Consider the following 21,636-nt stretch of genomic DNA (forward strand, 5'->3'; position numbering starts at 1 on the left):
TTAAAGCCTCTTGGGTACACATAGCTGCAGGCACACAAGTGTAATGAAGTGCAAAGACAGTTTTATTGAGCTGCAGGCACAAGGAGATACAAGCATGCTTTAAAGGTCTTCCTAAGGCAAAGAGACTCAGAAATGCCATGCTCCTTGTTATTCCTGGTGCCACGGCCAAGCGCTAAGCCTCACGGAGAAGAGGGAGGCACAACAAATGGGCTCTGCTAAAACACACACATAGAAAGTGTGTTCCTTAGCAAACCCTCTTCCACTTGGGAATCTCTAAATTACTTTGCCAGGTTTGCTGTATTCCACCAATTAATACCACATCCTCTTTTCTAACACACTGGAAAAACAGAAGAAACCACATTTTCATCTGTGAGTTTCCACCTGCTTAAAATAGCCCCAATTACTCCTTTGTTTTCCATTTAGCACAAACTCACTGACTTAAGAAATACAGAATATTCTGTGAGCAACAGTGTCAGCTATAGGTATTTAGGATGACAATCTCTTTATGTTAATGCTGATTTGTATGGTTACTCAAGGTGCATATTTTAGCTCTCCTGTGCACATTTAATACTTCAATTCTATCTTCAAACGCTAATCTCTTGTAACCTATGTAAATAAGTATTCAGACTCTGCTGTGTGGGTGATTAAACAGTTATAAATATGAATAAAGCTCTAAATAATTGGGTTGTATTTCAATTAATTTTAAATAAAACCAGCATAAATTTTACAATTTGAAAGGTGCTGTATTTCCTAAGTTGGAGAGACATCTATTTCTCTCCTGCTACTTCATTTCCATACTACTGATTTACAATGACATGTGAAGCAGAGGGAAACAAAGCCCTTTCAACGTATCTCCTTAACCTGAAGCAGACAGACAGCACCAGCACCAGTGGCTGAGCCTTGCTGGCAACACAGAGACTACTTCTGCCAAAGGTGAAGCCTGTACGCGCAATGGTTTTGGACCAATGATGTCAAAGGAAAATTTGTCTCTTACTTTAATAGAGGGAGTGACAAAACAACCTTTGCCAATGTTGTTGTCAGTGATGTTAACTGGCTTCAAGGAAGTTGATGCTCTAGCACTTAATCTGCTCTGAGCCTGCCAACTCTTTCCAAAGTCAACAGGAGGTAACAGCTCTCAGGCATATTCAAATGGATGTGGCTATCTCTCTATCCCAAGACCCTTCCCTTGAGCCAACGCTGTTCCAGGCTGAAAGCTTCCAGCCCTGTTAGAATTTATCTAGAAAACTATTTTAAAAAATTGAAATCTGAAGTTACCTTTCCAATGCCAGGGTTGTCCTTGATTTTGGACACAGCTCTCAGAAGGCATGGTGGTGCTGGGGGAGGACAGAGCTGCAGGATGCCACTAAAGTTAGTAGCATATATAGAGAAGTCGTGTGTGTGTGGCAGGGGCGGATGGTATTTCTTTCTCTTCGAAGACAGGTTAAGCTTCTGTGCTGCTCTGTATAAAAGTAATAGCAAGAAAGGACAATGTTACTAGGTGTTAATGGGAATCTGGACCAGACAAACAGATGCTCATTGTCATCACTGCCTGCTTAACAAATCAAGTCATTGTGTTCTAATCTGATTTCATAAGGACAAACCATCAGGAGACTAATAGAAGGAAATATGGGTAGAAAAATTACTTGAAAAATATTCAGTTAATTTCTCCCCCAACAGAGTTTCAATTCTAATCTAACTTTCCCCTCTTTCCCCCAACAGCTTGACAGCTGAATCCTAAAATGCTAAAATCTCACTGATGTAATAAAAAGCTGAAATAATCCCCTTGTCACTGGCAGGACCAGATGGACTTTGCTGGTGATAACATTATGAAAGTGGTTCTCTGTACCCTCTACAAGTTACTCAAGGCAGAGGATAACACTCCAAGTCAGCTGAGCTCAAGATCCTCTCTTGCTGGCTGCACTGAAAATCCTTAGATAACAGAGAATTTCCTTCAAGACAGATTGGTTTTTCCTCCTCAATTCCATTCTTTCACATTAAAAGGGAAAGCTATTAAAAAGACATGCTTTAATGTTCTGAATGATAATGATCCTGCTTTTGAAATGCAGAATTTCAAAACATAAAAGATGAAGAAGAAGGAAAAATTAAAATGTACAATTAAAATTGTAACATTCTTCCTTTTGAATAAGAATAGGAACACAATCAGTTTTTCTGCTATTCCCCATCAGCAACAGCAAACAGTATAGCAAGAAACAAAAACAGAAACTCGACTCTATATCAAAACCCACATGGGAAAAAAAAACACCCTGCAGAGTTAAGTAGAACAAATATATGTGTTAGCGAGCACACGCTGGGCAACTGGGGATGGCAGTGAGGGTGAAATCTCAGCTCTGTCAAAGCCTAGGAGGGCTTTGCCACCTGAATGGTGTGTGATCTGACCCTGAGACTGTCAGTATATAGCCCACCCTCAGATACGTATCGTAAAAGCATCCAACATGCTATCTTTTAACATTACTTTGAATGACTGTTAAGCCAGAAAAAAGGGAAAGTGTTACACTGCCAGCATCTGTGGGCAACCTGAGACCATGCTACTGATGCCAAAAGGTCTTCTGAGGACAAATCACTCTTCTGGTCCACGCTTGCAATACAAAGGCTTGTCACTTTGGACAAATTAGTTTATAAATATGTGACGACAAAAAGTCTCTTTATACAATGGCTACTTTATATTTTCATCATGCCTTTCAGCCCAGGATCTCCAAGTACTTTTCAGTGAGATCCAACTGGTACTAGCATCTATGATGTATTATAAGCAACAGAAATATGGAGAAACTAAGGCAGTGCTTTGCTGTCATACCTAATTCGGGGTAAATCTAGACCCCTAACCTTGCCACGAACCTAGTCATCAGGGACCCTCAGGCTGAGTCAGCTTAGTAAGCTGATCAGAGAAGGAAACTCTTCCTTTGCTTATATTTATGGCAGGTTAGAAGCAAAAATGAACACTGAGAGCAGGAGGGCTGCACAGTTTCTTCCAGCAGCAGTACTGGCTTCAAATGAGTTATAGTACAAAGAACTGGTTGTGTCCTGATGAGCAAAATTACTCACTTGGGTCAAGATTAGACAGCTAGTCAGTACAAGGGGCAGGACACTCAATACAGACCTCCAAAATTCCCAGTCCTATGCTCTACATTCCCAAACTTGTGTGTTAAACTCCTAGACCTTTTTACTTCATCAGCTTCTAGAGATGCAGACCCCCTATGTGCTTCCTTCTCCCTCTACAAACACTGCAGGATTTAGAAAAAGACAAACACTCATGTGATGAAAAAATGAGGCTCTGGTTCCAAACTCAGAGGGAGCCAGAAGCCACTGCCTTGTGAGGGACAAGTTGGACTTTTGCCTCTGAGGAAAGAAGCAGCTTTTGACTCCTGCTGCATCCGGAAACCAGCAGGAACTGTGTCCCACAGTGAAGCAAAACACCGCAAACATGGGTTTATACAGAACCTCGGGTTTTAGGTAGCAATGAGAACTGATTTAATTGCCTAAATCTCAAATCTCCTTGCTAATACCTCATTCGGTATGAAAACATATGCCTGAAATAGTACACCAGGCAAACAGTTGCACAACTTCACTATGGTTGCAGCTGCACACTAAAACCGTAATGCCTCCTAAATTATATGCAGCTTTATTGTGCAGAAAAGAGTCTCTACCTGTTGGTACTCTCATTGTGGAACTCAAGACAGTCATTACTCTCTATCTCCAAGCACCAATTAACAATTGTGGTTATTATTTAATCATCTTGTTGATTAATATGAAAGACAGTGTTTATTTCCTTGTTTACGTGCTATGATCCCTTGTTGAAATGATAAAAACTCATCAAGAGAATGTCTTCAAAGTGCAATCAAGATATACATTAAATCCTGATGCAATAATTATTCCTTCAATAGATCTGGCTGAAGGAGCTCCTCTGGGAAACATATGTGAAACAGAATGAGATACAAAGGACAAATTTACTCAGGAATTCTGTATTTAAGCACTAACACTCAAGGAGTAAATACACCCATACAGGCCAAGCTAAGCAAAGTATATAAACAAATGAACAGAAAATTCAGCCTTTTTAAAGTATAGCATCTCTCAAAATAGCTCAGTAAACCTAGTTACTATCCATTACTAGTTGTCGTAACTTCCTCACCCAGACAGAACAACTTTCAAAGTGATTTACTTCCAAGAGTATTCACACACTTTCTGCATCTCCACTGTTCAAAGGACAGTGCCATATGCTAGCTAAAGCAATTAACTGCTATAGTGCTGATAAACCCTCTTCCTATGAGTCTGGAGTGCCACAATTTTACTAAGAAATTTGGCAAAGGGACTGCTGATGTCCATGCGAGATAACAGGAAACTGAAAAAGCAGAGGAACTAGAGTAGCTGTGGTAGAAAATAATCAGTGCTTTGATGGGCAACAGGCCAACTGCACTAATAATGATGTATGTGGTTCACATTTAAAAAGCATCTCTTCTCAGGTAGTAGTGCACAAAGCTTAATTACAACCTCTCTGTGTCTGAATGCAAGAATTACTTTGCCTGACATTAAAATGAGGTTGTTTCTGGAGTTGGAACATCACAGGCATCTTGTACCAGCAGCATCAAACAGCTTGTTGGGTTTGGTTTTGCATGTTTTGTTTGTTTTTTTTTCTAAGGGAAAAGTTAAGGATCTAATGGAAAGAATAGGGCAATTTAGGCAAAACAAAACATCACTGTCCAACTGTAGACTGAATATTAATTCAAGTAATTGTCAACCTCAGCTCCTACAAAAAGAACGGTCAGTTCTTTAACTACTACAAAAGCCAGCTGGGCAGCAGCCTTCATATGCTTTGCTTGGCCTGCTGGACTGGTCCAGGCAAAGAGCACCACACAAGGACTCATCAATACTTATGCACTTCTTGCAGCACCAAAAATATACTTAGTGGCATCCCAGCCAAGTACTCATTAGGCCAAAATACAGGCCAAGCTGGTTTGGATATGGGCCCAACTAAATTAAACAAAATCCAACTTCACAAAACTCCTTACTTCAGTAAAATTCATGAGAGTACGTACTTACAGGGAGCCACTTCTGAGACACTCCAGAGCGCTGGATTTTTCTGTAGTACTTATCCAACAACCCATTACTGAATTTACACCTAAGTTTCCAGTTCTTTTTTTCCTCCAGCATTCCTTTTCTCAGGGGGAATTTGTCCCATGAAGACAGGGAAGGCAAAGCTCTCATAAACTGGGCCCTTTTTGCCTAGTACCAGAAAGACAGAAGTCAGGCTCATACCAGATCACTCTCTGTAGGAGCCCAGTTGGGTGCCATGCCTATTTCCTGATTTGCTTCTTTTTCTCAAATTCAGTCTTGCACAGGAGGCCCTCACAATCATCTTCAGCACCACAGTGGGCTGTCTGACCTTCTCCAATACCAAATTCTGTTTCCTCACAGAGAAAATTATGACCTGTACGGAATACTATGCAAAACTTCAGCGTTACAGTCATTTCTTTTTCTGGGCATTTTCGAAGCATTTTGTCACAGCTTTGACAGAGAGGTACACTTTCCACCTACCTTCGCTTTCCCCATTCAACCTCCACAAAGCACCCTTCTACAAAACATTCTTACAAAGGAAACTAAGCTCCACACTCTTATGCCGCTCTTCCAATTAAAGCAAGAGAGACACCCATGTATATTATTTTTACCTCCGGCTGTGAGATCTACTGTCTGCATTTTGCTTAACTCTTTCTGTCTTTAATAGAAGATGTCTTTTAAGATGCTCTGGAGAGTTCTTTTCTCATAGCTAGGTGTCACAGTAGAAAATAAAACTAATATATGGCACATGCAGGGGCACTCAATATCAAATGACAAGGGACAGTCTCTAACCTGCTCTTTCCCCCACACAATTTACAGATTACTAGGTTTTCTGCCATGCATGGATGAGACCAGTGAGGAAAACCATGGCCAGATCAATTACATAATGCTTAGCATCTAGGGAGTAAGACTGTGCAACAACAGTAGCTACAAAGCCTGCCCATTGAAAGAACCATATGATTTTTTATTTAAAATTCTGCCTATGTCGTTAACATGACATTTCAGATATTCTGATGTACAGCAAGCTGCTTCTAGCTTACACTCACTGCACATGTTCTGCACATTATAGCTGTGAAAGTAAACAGCAGAATTTAAATCCCTAAAGAACAGTGTTCCTTCTGGGCATAATTTCTCCATGAAAAAGAAAACTAGATTTGCAATTTTTATAACTATGCAAAATTATAAAATTTTTGCTTAACACTTTGTGGAATGTATTAAGCTTCAGAAGGAAGGGTGATGTGAAAGGTACTCTGGGACACATACTAGAAATGGGTCAACTGAGATAGATACAGAGGATTTAATTGACATGGTGGGTTTACTGACAAACCACCATAAGTCAGAAATAGAACTGGGAGTCCTGCTTCCCATTATTAAGCTCTGCTGACAAAAATAATAAACGAAAACCTCTGCACGTTCATCTCAGCATGACTCATTACGTATTAACAGTTTTAGTGTTACTAGCCAGCCTTATCTTTCAGAGATCACTGTCATTATTCATATTGTGAGAATGCTTAAGGGCTTCACTGAAAGAGTCAAGGCCAAAGAATCGTACAGTCCAAGCCTTAAATATCCTGAACTTTGGAGTTTACTCAAGAGTACACTTACTCAAGAGTTTTGGTTTGACCTTGACAGACAGACATCACGGGAGCACTTTTTATCCTGATTCTGAATACTCTGCAAAGCTTGCAAAATTCTGGATGCAGGTTTACAGTGGAAATCAGTTTACTCTAAAGCAAGACTTTTCCAAACTTTCCCAGTTCCCAGCCCAACAAGGCATCACTCCTCCACCACATAACCAATATCCCAAGCCTTTCCCACTGCAAACCAGGTCCAAAGGAAGCAGTGGGAAAGTCACAGTCTGTCATTGTATCTGCAGTTCCAGTTATTGTTTCCTTAATTACTCGTCAATACAGACAACAAATAGACGGATGTCCTACAATACACCCTTCAGCACTCTGTCCCAAGCCTTCCGCAACTCACAGAATAAACTTGGTTGGTATTATTACTTTTATTATCGCTATTACTGCTTGATTTGTGGTTCTAAAATTAGAAAGGTAGCACAATGAAACAGTGCAGTTGCTATGCAAAACTCCAAGCAAACTTAAAAATAAACAAGATATCCATTTCCACTAACAGCATTTGATTTGGAAAATAAAATCTGGTTCAGAAAGAGACATCTTTAAAGAGAAAACTGGGAATGTCTAAATCTGTCATGAAGGTTTGGGAAGGACAGGCACCATCTGTATTTCTACAGTAAATTTTGTCCAAGGAGTCACGTATAAATTATACGTTAAATTTTGAGGTTATGGTCTGTTCTTCCCCCTAGAACAAGCTTACTAGGTTCCTGTGATGCATATATAGCTTCAGGAGGATACAAAGGCTTTCCTCACATTAACACCATTACACAAGTACAGCACCAAACCTTTGTTTGCTTAGCTGTCCCAGCAATGCTGTTGAGAAGCACTGCCAGGAAGAACAAACAATTAATGTTCCTTATTTCAGTGCTTCAACTTCCTCAATAAATAATTAGTTCATCTGGATCACAATGCACAGCCTGAAACAATAGCATTTTTATAATGGGTGATGGTAATAAAGTTTCAATAGAAGACCATTATTCTGAAACATTCCAAAATGTCAAACCACATCTAATATTGTGGGGATATTACCAAGCCAACATTTATGAGAGAAAGTATCTCCAATATGAGATTAAGTTCATGCCTTGCCTCTTGCACATAGCATAATCTTGCAATTCAGGCTTGAATTTCAGCCTCTCGCTTTGAGTGACCTCTTAATTTTCTCTTACTATCTCTTATTAAAATCAGCAAGGCAGAAATAAAAATCAGCTATGTTGACATATTAGGAACATCATCTGCTCACAGTTGATCAGAGAAGACGGGTCCAGAAGGGATTTTAAGAGGTTATCTACACCTTCCCAATGCTCCATGGTAGGATGAACTTTACCTAATACATTCCAGTATGTATTTGTCCAACTTGCTAGAAATCTCCAGTAAAAGCAAGTCCACAGCCTCCTGAGGCAATCAATTCCAGTTTTTAACTAGTCTTACTGTTAGAAAATTCACACCTCATGTCTCATAAATCTGACTTGCTGTTCCTTATTTTCCCTCCACCTCCCCAGCAGACACGCAAAGGAACTTATTTCCTTCTCTGGCAGCACCTGTTACCTGTATGAAGACCACTACCACACCCCAGTCTTCTCTTTTACAAGTTAAAAAGTCCTGATCCTTCCAACCTTTCCTCACACGTCAAGTTTCCTTGATTTCTGACCATCCTTGTTACTCTCCCCCTACTCTATTCCCATCCTCATAAAGTATGGAAGCAAGGCTTCATGCATCAGTAAGCAATAATCAAGACTCACCTGAATTCAGGCACCATACCAAAAGACCAGGCAAAGCCACTTTGGAATAAACTCGAAAAGACCCCTGGAAGATGACAAGTTAAAACAAACCTGCAGGGTACTCCTGACATAAAAAGAGCTTCCTCATGCTGTACAGAGCCAAGAGCTGATCCCTCCTCTCAGCTACACTTTATTATTTAAACAGAAGCAACCAAACAAGCCCATCTTCAAGCATTCAAGTGATTTGCATACAGGAATCCAAGAAGGAATTTTCACAGCTCCTCTCCATTTAAGAAATGGCAAAGGACAGATTTTCACAAGCCCTGTTGCACTCCAATCATTTTTTCTGTTCTCCCAAACAAGCAGTTTCTGAGGTTGCTGCTACAAAATTTGTCATGAGTGACGTCAGCTCCATATTCTCTTCAGCTTGCAGATTTAAGACACTTTTCTGGCCAAAGAACATCGCTTCAGCAGCCAGGACCAGGGTTCAGGAACTGACTTTTATATATATATATATATATATATACACACACACGCACCAGAATAACAGCTAGTCACTGCAGCCTGCCACATATCCTTTCCAGCTCTGTTCACTAATGATGTTAAACAAAGCAAGAGCAAATGAACATATTGCTGTACTTCCATACTCGCTGTTTACAATTGTACCATATGACAAACTGCTGAAAACCTGTGTAGGTTAATCTTTATGTAAGCCAGACTGTCAACACCTAATATAGAAATATGTCAGTTCCCGGGCTGCACACTGCATAGATAGCTACGTATTGAAAATACAGCTACCTGAATGCCAGCAATATTTCCTCGCTTTGTTTCATGAACTAACTGAGCTAAAGCAGGCAGAACCACATCAATCTAAGCACACTCCTTAGGCAAGAAAGTTGGACTTATTTGCCAGTGAGACATAGACTCATGAAACAGTCAGGTTGAGCAAAATAAAATACTAGTCTCATTTGTACTCTATCACAAAAAGTAATAAAGACATTTTTAAAACTACGAAGTAATGAAACAGAAACAATGGTTCTAACTAGCCCTTCATTATTAAAGTAATTACTTAAACAGATCACTTAAAATTTTGCCCTGTAATATGAGCTCCCAGTATACAGAAAGAAGCCAGTATCAAAATGACTTACCAGGCAATAAATTATTTTTGTTACAAAGGATATTACACTCCATGCTATTCATCAAAAACAATCTGGTAGGAAAAGCAAAAGCATTCAGCTCATTCAGGCTGCTCCAGGGAAGAAACAGGCACATTTGCAAGTGGAAAGGATGAGAGATAAAATACAGGACATGGCTAACAAGGGTTCATCTGAAGCACTAGATTCAGGCAAATATCAGACAGGAAAAAGAGGGACTGAATGAGGGAGAAAGTCAGTATTTTCACATTCCTGATCACATATAGCAGTCTGAATACAACTTAGCATCTGTGACTGCAAAGCCTCCTTTACCATAAAAGCTCTGGGGTGGGTTACGTTTTCAGGTTACCTTCCTTTGCCCCAACACACCATCCCCACAGACATACCTTTCTCATCACCTCCAGCTCCCTCAGTTCCACATTTTAGTGCTCATCTACAAAATCCACAAAGGATCCATTCCCGCTTCAGCTGGGTTTTATTTCAGATGCTTAGTCAAAGGCTTGACACCTATACTGCCAAGCAAATAACTTCTCAGGGGGGCATTTACTTATTCCTACTGTTAGCGAGTTAAATGGTCACTGACAGCATTAAATGATGCAGTGGAAATCACCCAAGTACAGAAGTCGTATGCCCACACAATGAGTATTTTTAAACAGAGGAGGTACATACGGGCTTCTTAAAGCCCAGCGTTCCTGTGATTTATTTAACTGACATCAGTTCTGAAATGATCCTTCTCAGAGGTATAATAGGCTGAAATTGCAGCGCCATTTAAAATAGCACTTAGCAGGAAAACGTGAGATGCATGTTCTTCCACCACTGCAGACGGAGAGATTTGACTATTTCTGATCCAAAGATGGTAACTTCAAATTTCAGCAGAAGTAAGCAACTCCTGAAGACCTGCTCAAGACAGATTATCAGAGAATATTCTGAAGCTTGCCCTGGACTCCAACTAGCTTCACTAATAACATTTAGATTAGATTCATTTTATGCTGATTAACTTCCACTGAGTCATTTCCTTCCAGTAAAAACTCCATAGGGCAGTGCTTCTTAATAAGTGAGCTCCACCACTGAGGACATGAAAAGCCCAACAAAGCAGAAAGCAACCCCAAGAACGTCACTCTGTGATGACCAGCAAAGCAGCACTAACTGATGCCGAGTGAGGTACTGGCTAAGCTCTTTGAAATGTCCTGCCAAAAGAAACATCTTCCACCCTCCAGCAGGAAGGATGGGGGAAGTTTTAAAAAGCCAAAATTCACTGCTATTTCACAAAGAATTTAAAAGTACCTTCAGAGCAATCCTGCAGTGGATCAAGCACTGCAGCTATAGTGCTGGTGCATTATTTTGGCTTGACATTTCATTTTTGTTATAAATGATAATGTGGGATGTCTTATTTTGCCACGAGCACAAGCACACAAAACAGTCTAGCTCAGAATAGAAACAGCGTCACTTGAAAGTCCATCTGCCCTGCAAACCACATCCTGCACGCAGTAAACTGTTAGAGTGACTGCAAGTCAGCCATGAGAACTAAATATTCAATATTCAATTGACTATCAGTCTGATTTTACTATTTTGCCTGCTAAATCTGTCTGTCTTAATGAAGTATTAAAATAGTTAAATACGTTTTTGGAAGAGCCTGAAAGTCACTAATAAAGTTGCAAAACAGGTGCAAACTGTCAAATTACATCCCCACAGGGAAGTCACAGTTATCATTTTACCTATGGAATGCTCCGTTCCCACTGCAGCAAAACCACCAGCACAGCTGCCACTGCCACCGAGCTGAGGAGGCCCAAATAACGGAGTCAGAGCAAGCACCGTTGTTCAGGAGTCCAGGAACCAAAAAAGCAGGCAGACTGGGAGGGCTGGGGTGGGGGAGAGGCAGGAGAAGTGGTCCTCTTGACAAGCTAGGAAGGGCAGAAAGAAGGGAAGAAGCCAAAAGGAAAAAGAGGCTATGGTAGCTAGACAACAGTGAGATTCTATATATTCAGGAAACAGAATAATCAGGTGCGTTCAGCTATGGATGAACGAGAAATTATTGAAAGGATCATATGAAAAATCCTTAAATTAAGGGAGAAAATATTAAGTTCAGGAGAGCAGAAGATCAGAGAGACAACAAAGTAAGAAGAAATATCTGCATGACTCCAGTCAAGATTACCCATAAATACTTCAGACTTTTCCCTAGTTTAAAATCCCTTCCACTGGCCACCGTTTACCCCCACAAATAAATTCAAACTTGGGTGGCTCTGAAGCCACAGATTCTCCCCTCCAACATATCTGTGAGCACATCAGGTTTAAATTATTCTGCTTTGCTCTTCCTCCTGAGCACCATGAATGTCTCAGAATATAGAGCTAATCCAAGACCGAACTGCTGCAACAGCAGTCTCCACTGAACCGCCTAGAGCAGCTCAAAAAGTCACCACATCTCTTGGGGGGGCTGCCTCTGGTACTCCAGAACCTCCTATATTATCATCCATCAAGGCACTCAGGGCTGACAAAAATCAGCCCTCCCCAGGGGTGGCCTCATATGATAAAGATCTTTATGCATCTAGTCAGCAGGAAACACTGCAAGTGTTTTGCTGTGCCCTAATTCTGCTTTTGCTATGAAGCTGGAGTAAAGACCTAGAACATCCTCTCCAAAATCCTGACCTCACCACGAGCTACCCACATCCCTAGATCTGGTTTCTTCCCCTCTTTCACGGTCTCCTCCTTTCCACATTTCCTGCCAATGTGGTTGGCACCAGGCTCCCTCCTTTCTTCATTTCGGCACCTCCAGCATAGCCCAACCTGCTCCCACACAACACGTGTACCTTATGCTATCCAGGTGAGGGTTCTCCTTCCAAACATCTTCCTAACTGATGCCTTGCACGATCTCTCCTTGGTTCGTACCATGATCCCTAACCCTCTGTACCGGGGAGCTTGCTCTTCCAAGGCACTGACCCCTAGATGCCCAGTGCTGCTTCATCTGGTCACCACCACCCCCTCTTTCTCAGCCAATTCCCTTTGAGGCTCTCTCAAATCCTCACCACGGGCTCTCCACCTTGGCTGATCATTCAGCGCCTCCCCCCTCTAATTAAATAGCCATATCCTGATCACAGATCTATCGGCCTTTGCGACATTTTTCATGCTTTTAGCAGTGTTCTATCTCAGCAGTGCCGACGTCCGAAACTCTACCTTTCCTCTCCTCTCAGCTACTCCAATTTCTTTACCTCCTCCCTTTGCTGAAATACAGCTCTGTGTCTCATCTCTGTTTGCCCCGTCAGTCTCATAGTCATCAGGGATGAGCTCTTCATAGCAGGGAGCCTGGCTTACCATATGCTGATAAAGCACTGTGTAAATGTATGATGCAGTATTAGCAATGATACCAGTAATGATGTTCTGCTCTTAAACATGCTGTCCTGAGAGTCATTCCTGTTTCCAAGAACAAAGCCTACTAAATTCAGGCTTATCTTCTAATTTATCCTACTTACGGGCTAACGTGAAATGGGATATACCTAAAGCATACACCGTTTTGTTTGTCCTTAATTATAGGCAGTATTTTGCTGCCACAGCAACTAGGAAAGCTTAAGCTGCCCTAAGATGATACAAGATACTGCACAATGCTGCACACCCTGCCCCGTCTCCCGTCCCCGCACAGCGCCGTGCTACAGGCGGGTCACGTTTACTCTCCGGGGACAGCTAGCGACCACATTCCAGCAGCCGCGGCATGGCACTGGCAAGACGAGGCAAGCCCTTTCGGTGGCACCCGCTCCATCTCCATTTGCACATCTGCATGAGGGCTTTCTTGCTCTCCCTGCCTCCACGCAGAAAGGGAAACATGGCTGGGAAGGTATCCCCCTCTCCAGCACCACGCGGTGGGGAGGACACTGCAGGGACCAGGCTGCTCCAGCCCACTAGATTCAGAGGAGGCATTCATTACAGGGAAAAGGCTAATTATATATCTGGCTCCCCCCAGAACAGCTTGATGCTCCCCTTCATCTGCATATCTGTAGCTCTCCCCAAGCCGCAGGTTGCTCAGCCACCTTTCCTGACCAGCTTCCAACAGTGACCCAATGGTAGCAAGAGAAAGCGGGGCATTGCGGGGCATTTAATGAAGAAGGGTTGATGCACCGAGCGGCTGCTGAGCTGCATTAATGCCAGCGAGCCACCACGTCCCTGAAGAGCCCCGCAGCTCCTGTGATACTGCTACGACACTGCAAAGTAGGGACAAGCCATGCATGGGTTTTGAACATATCTGCCAGCAAGGCAATCTTAATTAGGAAGAGCTGGTACCCCACTTTCCTAGGTAATTAATTCAAATGTAATATTCCCGCATCACCTCAACACAGGATTTCTTGGGCATGGGTTATGCTTAATGAGGAAGCTTTAACAAGTGACTGTGCTTCTTCCCTTGACCCATCATTCACCAAGAATTTACTATGGTTATCTGTAACTATAGCAAGCACTTCCGTTTCAACCTCACAGACTAGCTTAACTACCACAGGTCAGCACGGAAAGGTCTAACTCAGGATCCAATGAGTCACACATTTTCTTCGCCTTTCAGTGAACTAGTACTTATTCATAACCCAGTTATCCACTTTATCTGTCAAAGAGATTTAAATTGTGCCAGCTCTGCACAAAGCCTGGATACCAGTGCATCCCAGCAGGGTACAGGGCAAAAGTTTACAGCTATTAAATACAGAGAACTGGTGAACTACATTATGAGCTTAACAGAAATATAATTCTTGCTTTTAACAGGACAGAGAATGATAGGCTGAAGTGATTTAGCTAGAAGCATCTCTAACATGGCAACTTAAAAAAAAAAGGTATGTTTCATTTTTTTGTGCTTTCTTCCCCTGCATTAAATTCTGAAAGTACTGATAGTCATGGAATAATCAGGTTTAACAGGTTAGCGGTAATATATGCCTCAAGTGTTCCTAATACATCATAATCTTCTTTCACAAAATTTGCATCACTGTCAAACCGAACTACTGATTTTCGGTTGATGCTTTTAACATGTTTCTATGGTTACTTTCCAAGGTCGCATAACAGAAGCCTGAACAGCAGTTCAGAAAGACAAAAGGCATTTTGCATCCTTCACCATATTAAATAATTTATGAAAGTTAAGGCATCCTCATGGAAAAAAAAATTATAAAAGAATAGGTTCTGAGGTTATTTTCCCAGCAACAGTTTGAAGCACAGTAAAATCAATATCTCTACAAAAGCCTTCAAGAACTAGACTATTTGACTAATGTTCCATATGGTACAAAATGCTAAGGAACATATTCTAAGTTTAGATCTATATGCACAAGCCTACATGAACTGCATGAATGGACCTTAAAGCAGAATATGTAGACATCTAATTTGCTGCTGTCAGCTTCATCTTTTAAATCAGGCACTAGGCATTGTCTCAGAAAGTATTTTAAATCTAAAAAATGCAAAAATAAAACTGAAAAAAATGAAGTACAAATGGTAATGACAGCCTTTATTATTTCCATCGTTTTTCATTCAGAGCCACACAGATTTCATCTGTCCCCGAAACGTTACAAATTTTGACTAGTGTAATGAAAGCTTGTACACAAAATATCTGAATTCTCTGCCTACCGCTACACTAGATCAGAGTTTATTGGAACTAATTGAAGTGTCTGAGGCTTGGAACAAAAACACATTAGTCATTTAGTGGTTGTGCTAATATTGCTATGCCTTTCCTGCAGTTTCATTAGATACAGACTGCTTCAATACCCTAATCATATGCTCAGTCACAGCACAATCAGTACACAGAGTACTGACAGGCTGTCCCACCATGCCTAAAGCTGATAAGGTGTCTGCTCTATGAGTAACCTCAATTATTGACTATATTTTATGGTCAATCTAATGACCAAATGTTTATCAGTGAACCATCAGGTGCCTGTAATAGGATAGTGACCCTTAGTTTATATGTACCATTACTGCTCATTAGTGAATAATTAGATTCTTTAATCCACAACTCACAGGCATTAAAATATGATGGAACATCCTGAATCTAGAGAAAGACGACTATGCTTATTTTAACTCTTAAGATGTTCAATTACATTACTCAGAAATTGTATGTTATATCTTGTTAAGAAAAGCTGCTTGTAAAAAGCATATCATGTGTAATGTTTTATATCATGTCTAAATTGACACAGCTTTCCCAAACGTGCAGCAATATGACGAGAGTGGAAAGATAATGGGTGTGATTCACCACTGCTATTCTCCACATTTATTAACTTAAATGGTTTTAATCTAGCAAAGCCCAGCAACACTGCAAATAATTTAGAAACCTGAAAACTAGTGAGTGCATAGCGAGTGCCATGTTTGGAAGACTAATTCATCAAACAAAAGCAGGCGGGTGCAAGGGAAAGTAGCTGCAACTACACAGCTATTTCCCTGCTTCAAAGGCAGCAGTCCCACAGCAGCAAGTGCAACCCTGTGACCAAATTAGTTGGAAAAGATGTGAAAATAACCCAACATCAAACAAGATCAGAATTTAAGAAGGGGGACTTAATACAGTTTGTCTTCTGCTCAACATTGCCCAGGGTGGCTTGCTTTTATACATATTTTCTTCTGAACAGCTTTGATTCTTCCTAGCTGTCCTGTCACCGCTCAAACCTTCCTTCCAGCTGGCCCTTGCGCACCGAGGCCAGACACCCGTGCTCTCACCGAAACACCGTACCCGCACCCAGCAGCACAGGCGGTGCTGCCACCACCACCACCAGCCACCCACAGGTGGAAATGGCGTGTTCATGGTGACAGCTTCTATTTCTCCGGGGGCCTTGATTCTCCTCCCAAGGGAGTGGTATTTTCTTTTTTGGCAGATGGCCCATGAACCTCTTCCCAAGTGCTCGCCCATTCTCCTCCTCGCTGCCCTTCTCCTGCCCGTTCTTGGAAACACCATTTCCTCTCTTTCCCAGGTGTCCGGGTGACAAAAAAATCCCAACAGCTTATTACAGCTTTATACCACAATATGCCAATATGTACTTAGTTGCAAGCATAGCCCACAGAAGGGTCCTACAACTACCTCACATATTTTCACTTGGTAATATAAAGTTTGTTCAGGTTCCTCATACAAAAAAAAAAAAAAACAAACCTGGAAACAGGTATAAAATGTGGAGCACTAAGCAAGGCACAGCTCATGCCACACCAAGGGACAAAGCCCAGCTGCATTCTTCTTAAATCTGAAGAATGCAAGATTAAACTTCTCCTCCTGCATTGTAAGGGTAAACTGGCAGCCTCTTCACAGCCGTCCATGCCCATGAGCTGCACTTTTTGCTCTGGCTTTCTTCTTCTGTCAGTGACCTACTGAGAAGCTGCATTTTCTGCTAAATCCTCTGGTCCTTCGGTAACATGACCATTGAGTAATGTCTGGCAATTTGCTTGTGTGACACAGTCAGATGTTAATCAAAGCTTTCCTCCTTCTATGACAGATCAGAGTGAGGAAAAAAGCTTAAAACTGATTTAATTTCTTAATACACTTCTGTCTGCTGGCTCTAATATTTGGCTTTGATTTTGAATACTTAGCACTTCCATGCTAGACAGTCTGAATTTCTAGGTAATGAATAAAATACTACTTTTTTTTTTTTTTTTTTTGAAAAGCAGAACATAATTAAGCTTGAAGAAATTAAATATGACATTCAAATGAGAAAGAGCTTTGGATGAATATGTAGATTTTGGCTGCACATGTGCTTAAGAAAATCAATGCATTCACTGCAAAGACTATCTTTAAGGTACTCATTTTAACCATCGGTCCCTCTTATCACCAGGTAAATGTTTTGCTGCAGCTCTTAGTTATTATTTTCCAGGTGAGGACATGAACTCTCTGTATGGTCTTTTCAGTTTGTGACCTTACAAATACAAAGCTATGACTCTCACCGAGGAACAAACTGGAGTAAAAAACAAACCAACCAACCAACCAAAAAAACCTGCACAGACCTCCTCCCTTCCCAGGCACAAGACAGCCCACAATCAAGAGTCAAAGGGTGTTATTTCACTGAATAGAGACTCTAGTTTTAATGTGAAAAAGACATTTATTTGCTGCCAGGAAACCATGCCACAGCCCAAAAGCTAATTGTGCTAGGACCTGTACAAACACAGTTAATGCTGTTTCATGAAGAACAAGACTGGAATCCTTTATTCATGTGAAAAAAATCTGTATCTAGTGTTGTTGCTGCTAAGGAAATCACAGATGCAGTTTCCACAAGCACCCTATAAAGGCTTTGTTTTCCAAAGTAACTAACCCTGCACCCCAATACACTGAATGTTAACATACATGCATATTTTTGCCTAGCTACTTTATTTCTGTGACAGAACAGCCCTTTTCCTGAGCTAAAGTCCCAGCCACAGCCCCTTTTACAAAAGGGCTTTTGTAAAAAGATGGAGGTACTCAGTAGATTTGGTCAAAGAGAGAGCAATGATTTGGGAAAAAAAAAAAAAAAAAAAAAGTGTGTCTGTGTGATTATCGATATATTAATTGCATTTATTCCAGTAGAGAACAAGAAACAAAGTGTGCCAGGCTCTGCATAACATGAGTAACACACTGGCCCTGCTATGAAGTTCAGAATTTAAGTGACTGAGGAGAGAAACACAGTAAGGAAAGAATCAGCAAATACAATGAGTAGGGACTACAGCATAACACTAGTGCCATGACTCCTCTTTCATCTCTAGGTGCTTGCTGAGGAAGGATTAGCTGAACAGAGAGACGAAGGACAGAGAAGTGGATGCTGCTGCAGAAGATTCAAGGCAGGGATGATCTTCTTCCTCAACATGCTCGAGGCTGGATGGTGCAAAGGGAAAGAGGAGACGGGACTGGAAAGCCTGGAGCAAAGCAGCCTGATATCCCATCAGTGCTGAACAAAAACAGCCAACACTGTTGATATCCCAATACTTGTATTGGATAAGCTGCTTCCACCCCAGTTTCTGCCAGTATCTGCCTCTCACTCATCCTTGAAGATTTCCTCCTCTTCCTCTCCCCTCCTGCTGAGGACTGCACAGCTCGAGGACGGGAGGAAGACTCAGCATGGAAACTTTGATCCGTAAGGTCCCAATGGCAGGAGGAGTCGCAAGAGAAGAAGGAGCAGTGGGAGAGGGAGCCTCTCCTGAGGTTAATGCCCATGGTGGTGGAGCAGCCTGGCCACTGCTATGCAACGGTACCCACCTGAGGACCTGCTCAACTTATTTATGACTGCCAGGGATCAATAATGGATCTCTCTCCCCCAGCCTTTGAGAGATTTTTCTGCTTTCCAATTTGTGTTTTTAATCACAGTCATTACTGAACTTGTTTCTTGAATGTTTGTTTTTAGGGAACCCGAGATTCTTAGACGGGCTCCAGAATACTGAAAAAATGAATGCTGAAGCACATTAATCAGCAGTGTGATGAAAGATCATGAAAATGCTACAAAACTAATCCAGATAACTGATAACTGTTAAAGGAAAACTTCATTTCTCACTTAAGTCTCTCTCTCCAACAACCACAAAAAAAGAAACAGAAGTGCTTTGTGCAAAAAAATTTCAACCAGCCCTGTTCTTTGGTTAAAAAAATTTGAAAAGAATCAATTTTGAACAGAGGAAACATGGGTAGGGAATAAGCAATGTACTAATGGGTTTTAAAATGTTTTAGCTAGCACATAGCTACTAAAGCTATAAAACTTTCACTCAAGGCAAAGACAGATTCATGAGAAGCAATTAGGGCCTGATCCAATGTACAATGATGTCATTTGCAGTCTTGCTGCTCACTTCAAAAATCTTTGAATCAAGCCAACAACAATCATTAGTAAGGATATGTCACTTCACAAGAAAACCAGAACTCAGTTTTGCTGACCAATGACAAAAGCATCACTGGGAGAAAAGATTTTGGGTCTTATTTCAGATTATTAGGCACTGATTTCTTTCTCTCAATTCCAAGGATGCTATTTTATTTTCTGGATTCCCTAGTGAAAGTGACAGTCTTTACATCTGTTTATGACATACAGATTTACACTGTAATAAATCCAAAGTAGACTAAGCTAAATCACACTGTTCATACCCACAATATGAAATACAGTAACGAAAGCTGTGCTGCTGTCCAGTCTAGGTACTTTGGAGAGGATTCATCTGCCCTTATTTAGGTAACTAAACCAGAACAGAGATGTCTGAGCTTTTCCCCTTACCTTTCCTCTCCACTCCCACTGATTTCAGACACCTGTCTTAAAATGAAACAAATCATCCTCTGTAAGCAACCATTTCTCTGTGTTGACTTTAAACCTGCAGCACTTAGCGCAGAAACAAAGCACCAACTTACACACACCACTCTTTGGGCAGTCATTTCCAACCTCTGTGTACAGACAGACTGTAATATGTAAGCATATAATGCTTAAGACTCATTGTACTATGTTCTTCTAAAAAACAGGACTTGGGAAGTCGAGCCCTTTCTGAGGTCAGACTGTAACTTATAGTAAACATGGTGCAAAACATTTTAAATATCAAGGAAAAGGAAACAATACAATTACCATCATGATTACATGATAAGAAGGATCCTCACTCAGTGCATAAATTTGACTCTAATGCCACTCACAGACATACGTTTTTCAATATTGTTTCAAAACATGTTCAGTTCTGAATTAAAAAAAGCGTTTGGAATGCAAGTACAAAGCCCTGAATTTTGTTGTTTTAAATACCATCTGCTTGACAGTGTATTGCATTTAATCAACATTGCCAATTACAACAAACATTTCACAAATAAAACTAACATACCATTTTTGTTATAAGACCCAAGAATGGAAAAAAAAGATTGTTCTGGGCTACTGCTAAAAAAAAGAATGTCTTAAACTGTTTTAACTGTTGCTACCAACTATAGAAAAACTTTTATTTGCATACATAAGCCATGCTACTGAATAAAAGTCTAATCTTTTTCATTTAAATCTGAGTGAAAAAAAACTTGCTACTTCAGTTTCTGCTCCAAGGAAACCTACAGAATAACAGACTTGCTACAGGTGGAAATGACCATTAAGGACTAGACAAAGACCAACATACATCTTCTTGGGTTTTTGTCAATAGAAGTTCCTGATCAGGTCTCCAGAGAGAGAAAGGGGCATCACCATCACATCCCTGCTCCCCAGTGGCAGTGGAAAGCCATAGTCATGACCAGGTGACCAACTCCACCTCTCATCAACCAGCACCACACGCTACATGTTCTACCCACAGCAAAGACTCAACAGCATTTCACAACCGTTTGAAGACCCGTCAGCGGTTACAGAAAGCAGAAAGGTGAAAAACTACCTTATGAAGAATGAAGCCGCAGCTGAGGTACCTGCCGAGCCCCCAGCTGGAGCAACCATGCTCTGGGAGGCTGCTGAGCCACCTGCTCCCGCAGGGTCGGAGTTGTTCTGCCCTGAGCCGATCTGAACATTGGGACCCTCTCGGCCACTTTCTGGTGCTGTTTCTGTCTGGAAAAAAAAAAAAAAACAAATAACACATGTACAGGTTAATACACTTGCTGAATGGCCATGACAGGGAGAAATCTCATGCAGCACTTCCAAAGAGCGTCTTTGCAAGGGTGAAGGCGAAGATCAGCAGCAACTGAGGAGCAATACAGCTGGACAAGCGTACTGCAGTAGGTCCTGCAACGCAGAAGGTAAAAACCATGACCGCAGCAGATGAGCAGAAAAACAGAGACCCTTTGTGATGGGTAATGCACACTTAAATAGTTTGACAGGCATGAAGAAATGGAAAAAGATAAGAAGAACCCTTTTGTTTTACAGTGTTATTTGGGAACTGGCAGAACTGTTTATCTGGTTCAGTTATAACTGTCAGGAATTATTTCTCAGTGGCACATCATCTACAAGACCTATCTGTTTAAGAGGAACTAACCAAACAGTCACATTTGTATCACGTTTCCACATGAATAACCCCAAGAACTAAATAAAAAAAAATTGATTTTTTAAAACATATATACAGCCCTGCTTTTCAGGATTATTTATCTTACCAGCACAAGTGCACAGCATTTTTTTCTCCTGCAAACTGTTCCAGTGGAAGAACAGGAGTGACTGGAGATGCATCTTCTCTAGCATAATGCATCTGCTGTATCTGAGACAA

The 21,636-nt window shown here is 41.1% G+C and overlaps 1 protein-coding gene across 4 annotated transcripts in view; it reads right to left on the reverse strand.

Moving 5' to 3' along the window:
* KIF26A (kinesin family member 26A) overlaps window positions 1–21,636 on the reverse strand; it is a 102,341-nt gene that overhangs the window by 29,585 nt on the left and 51,120 nt on the right. For all 4 annotated transcript variants that reach the window (XM_030004038.1, XM_030004048.1, XM_041120665.1 and 1 more), the window contains 2 exons: window positions 20,821–20,987; window positions 1,276–1,459 (listed from right to left, as the gene is read on the reverse strand). In XM_030004038.1, coding sequence (XP_029859898.1) covers window positions 1,276–1,459; window positions 20,821–20,987 — 351 coding nt within the window. The remainder of the gene's footprint in view (window positions 1–1,275; window positions 1,460–20,820; window positions 20,988–21,636) is intronic.

The sequence above is a fragment of the Aquila chrysaetos genome, chromosome 2 (genome assembly GCF_900496995.4).
Source record: "Aquila chrysaetos chrysaetos chromosome 2, bAquChr1.4, whole genome shotgun sequence".
NCBI lineage: Eukaryota > Metazoa > Chordata > Aves > Accipitriformes > Accipitridae > Aquila > Aquila chrysaetos.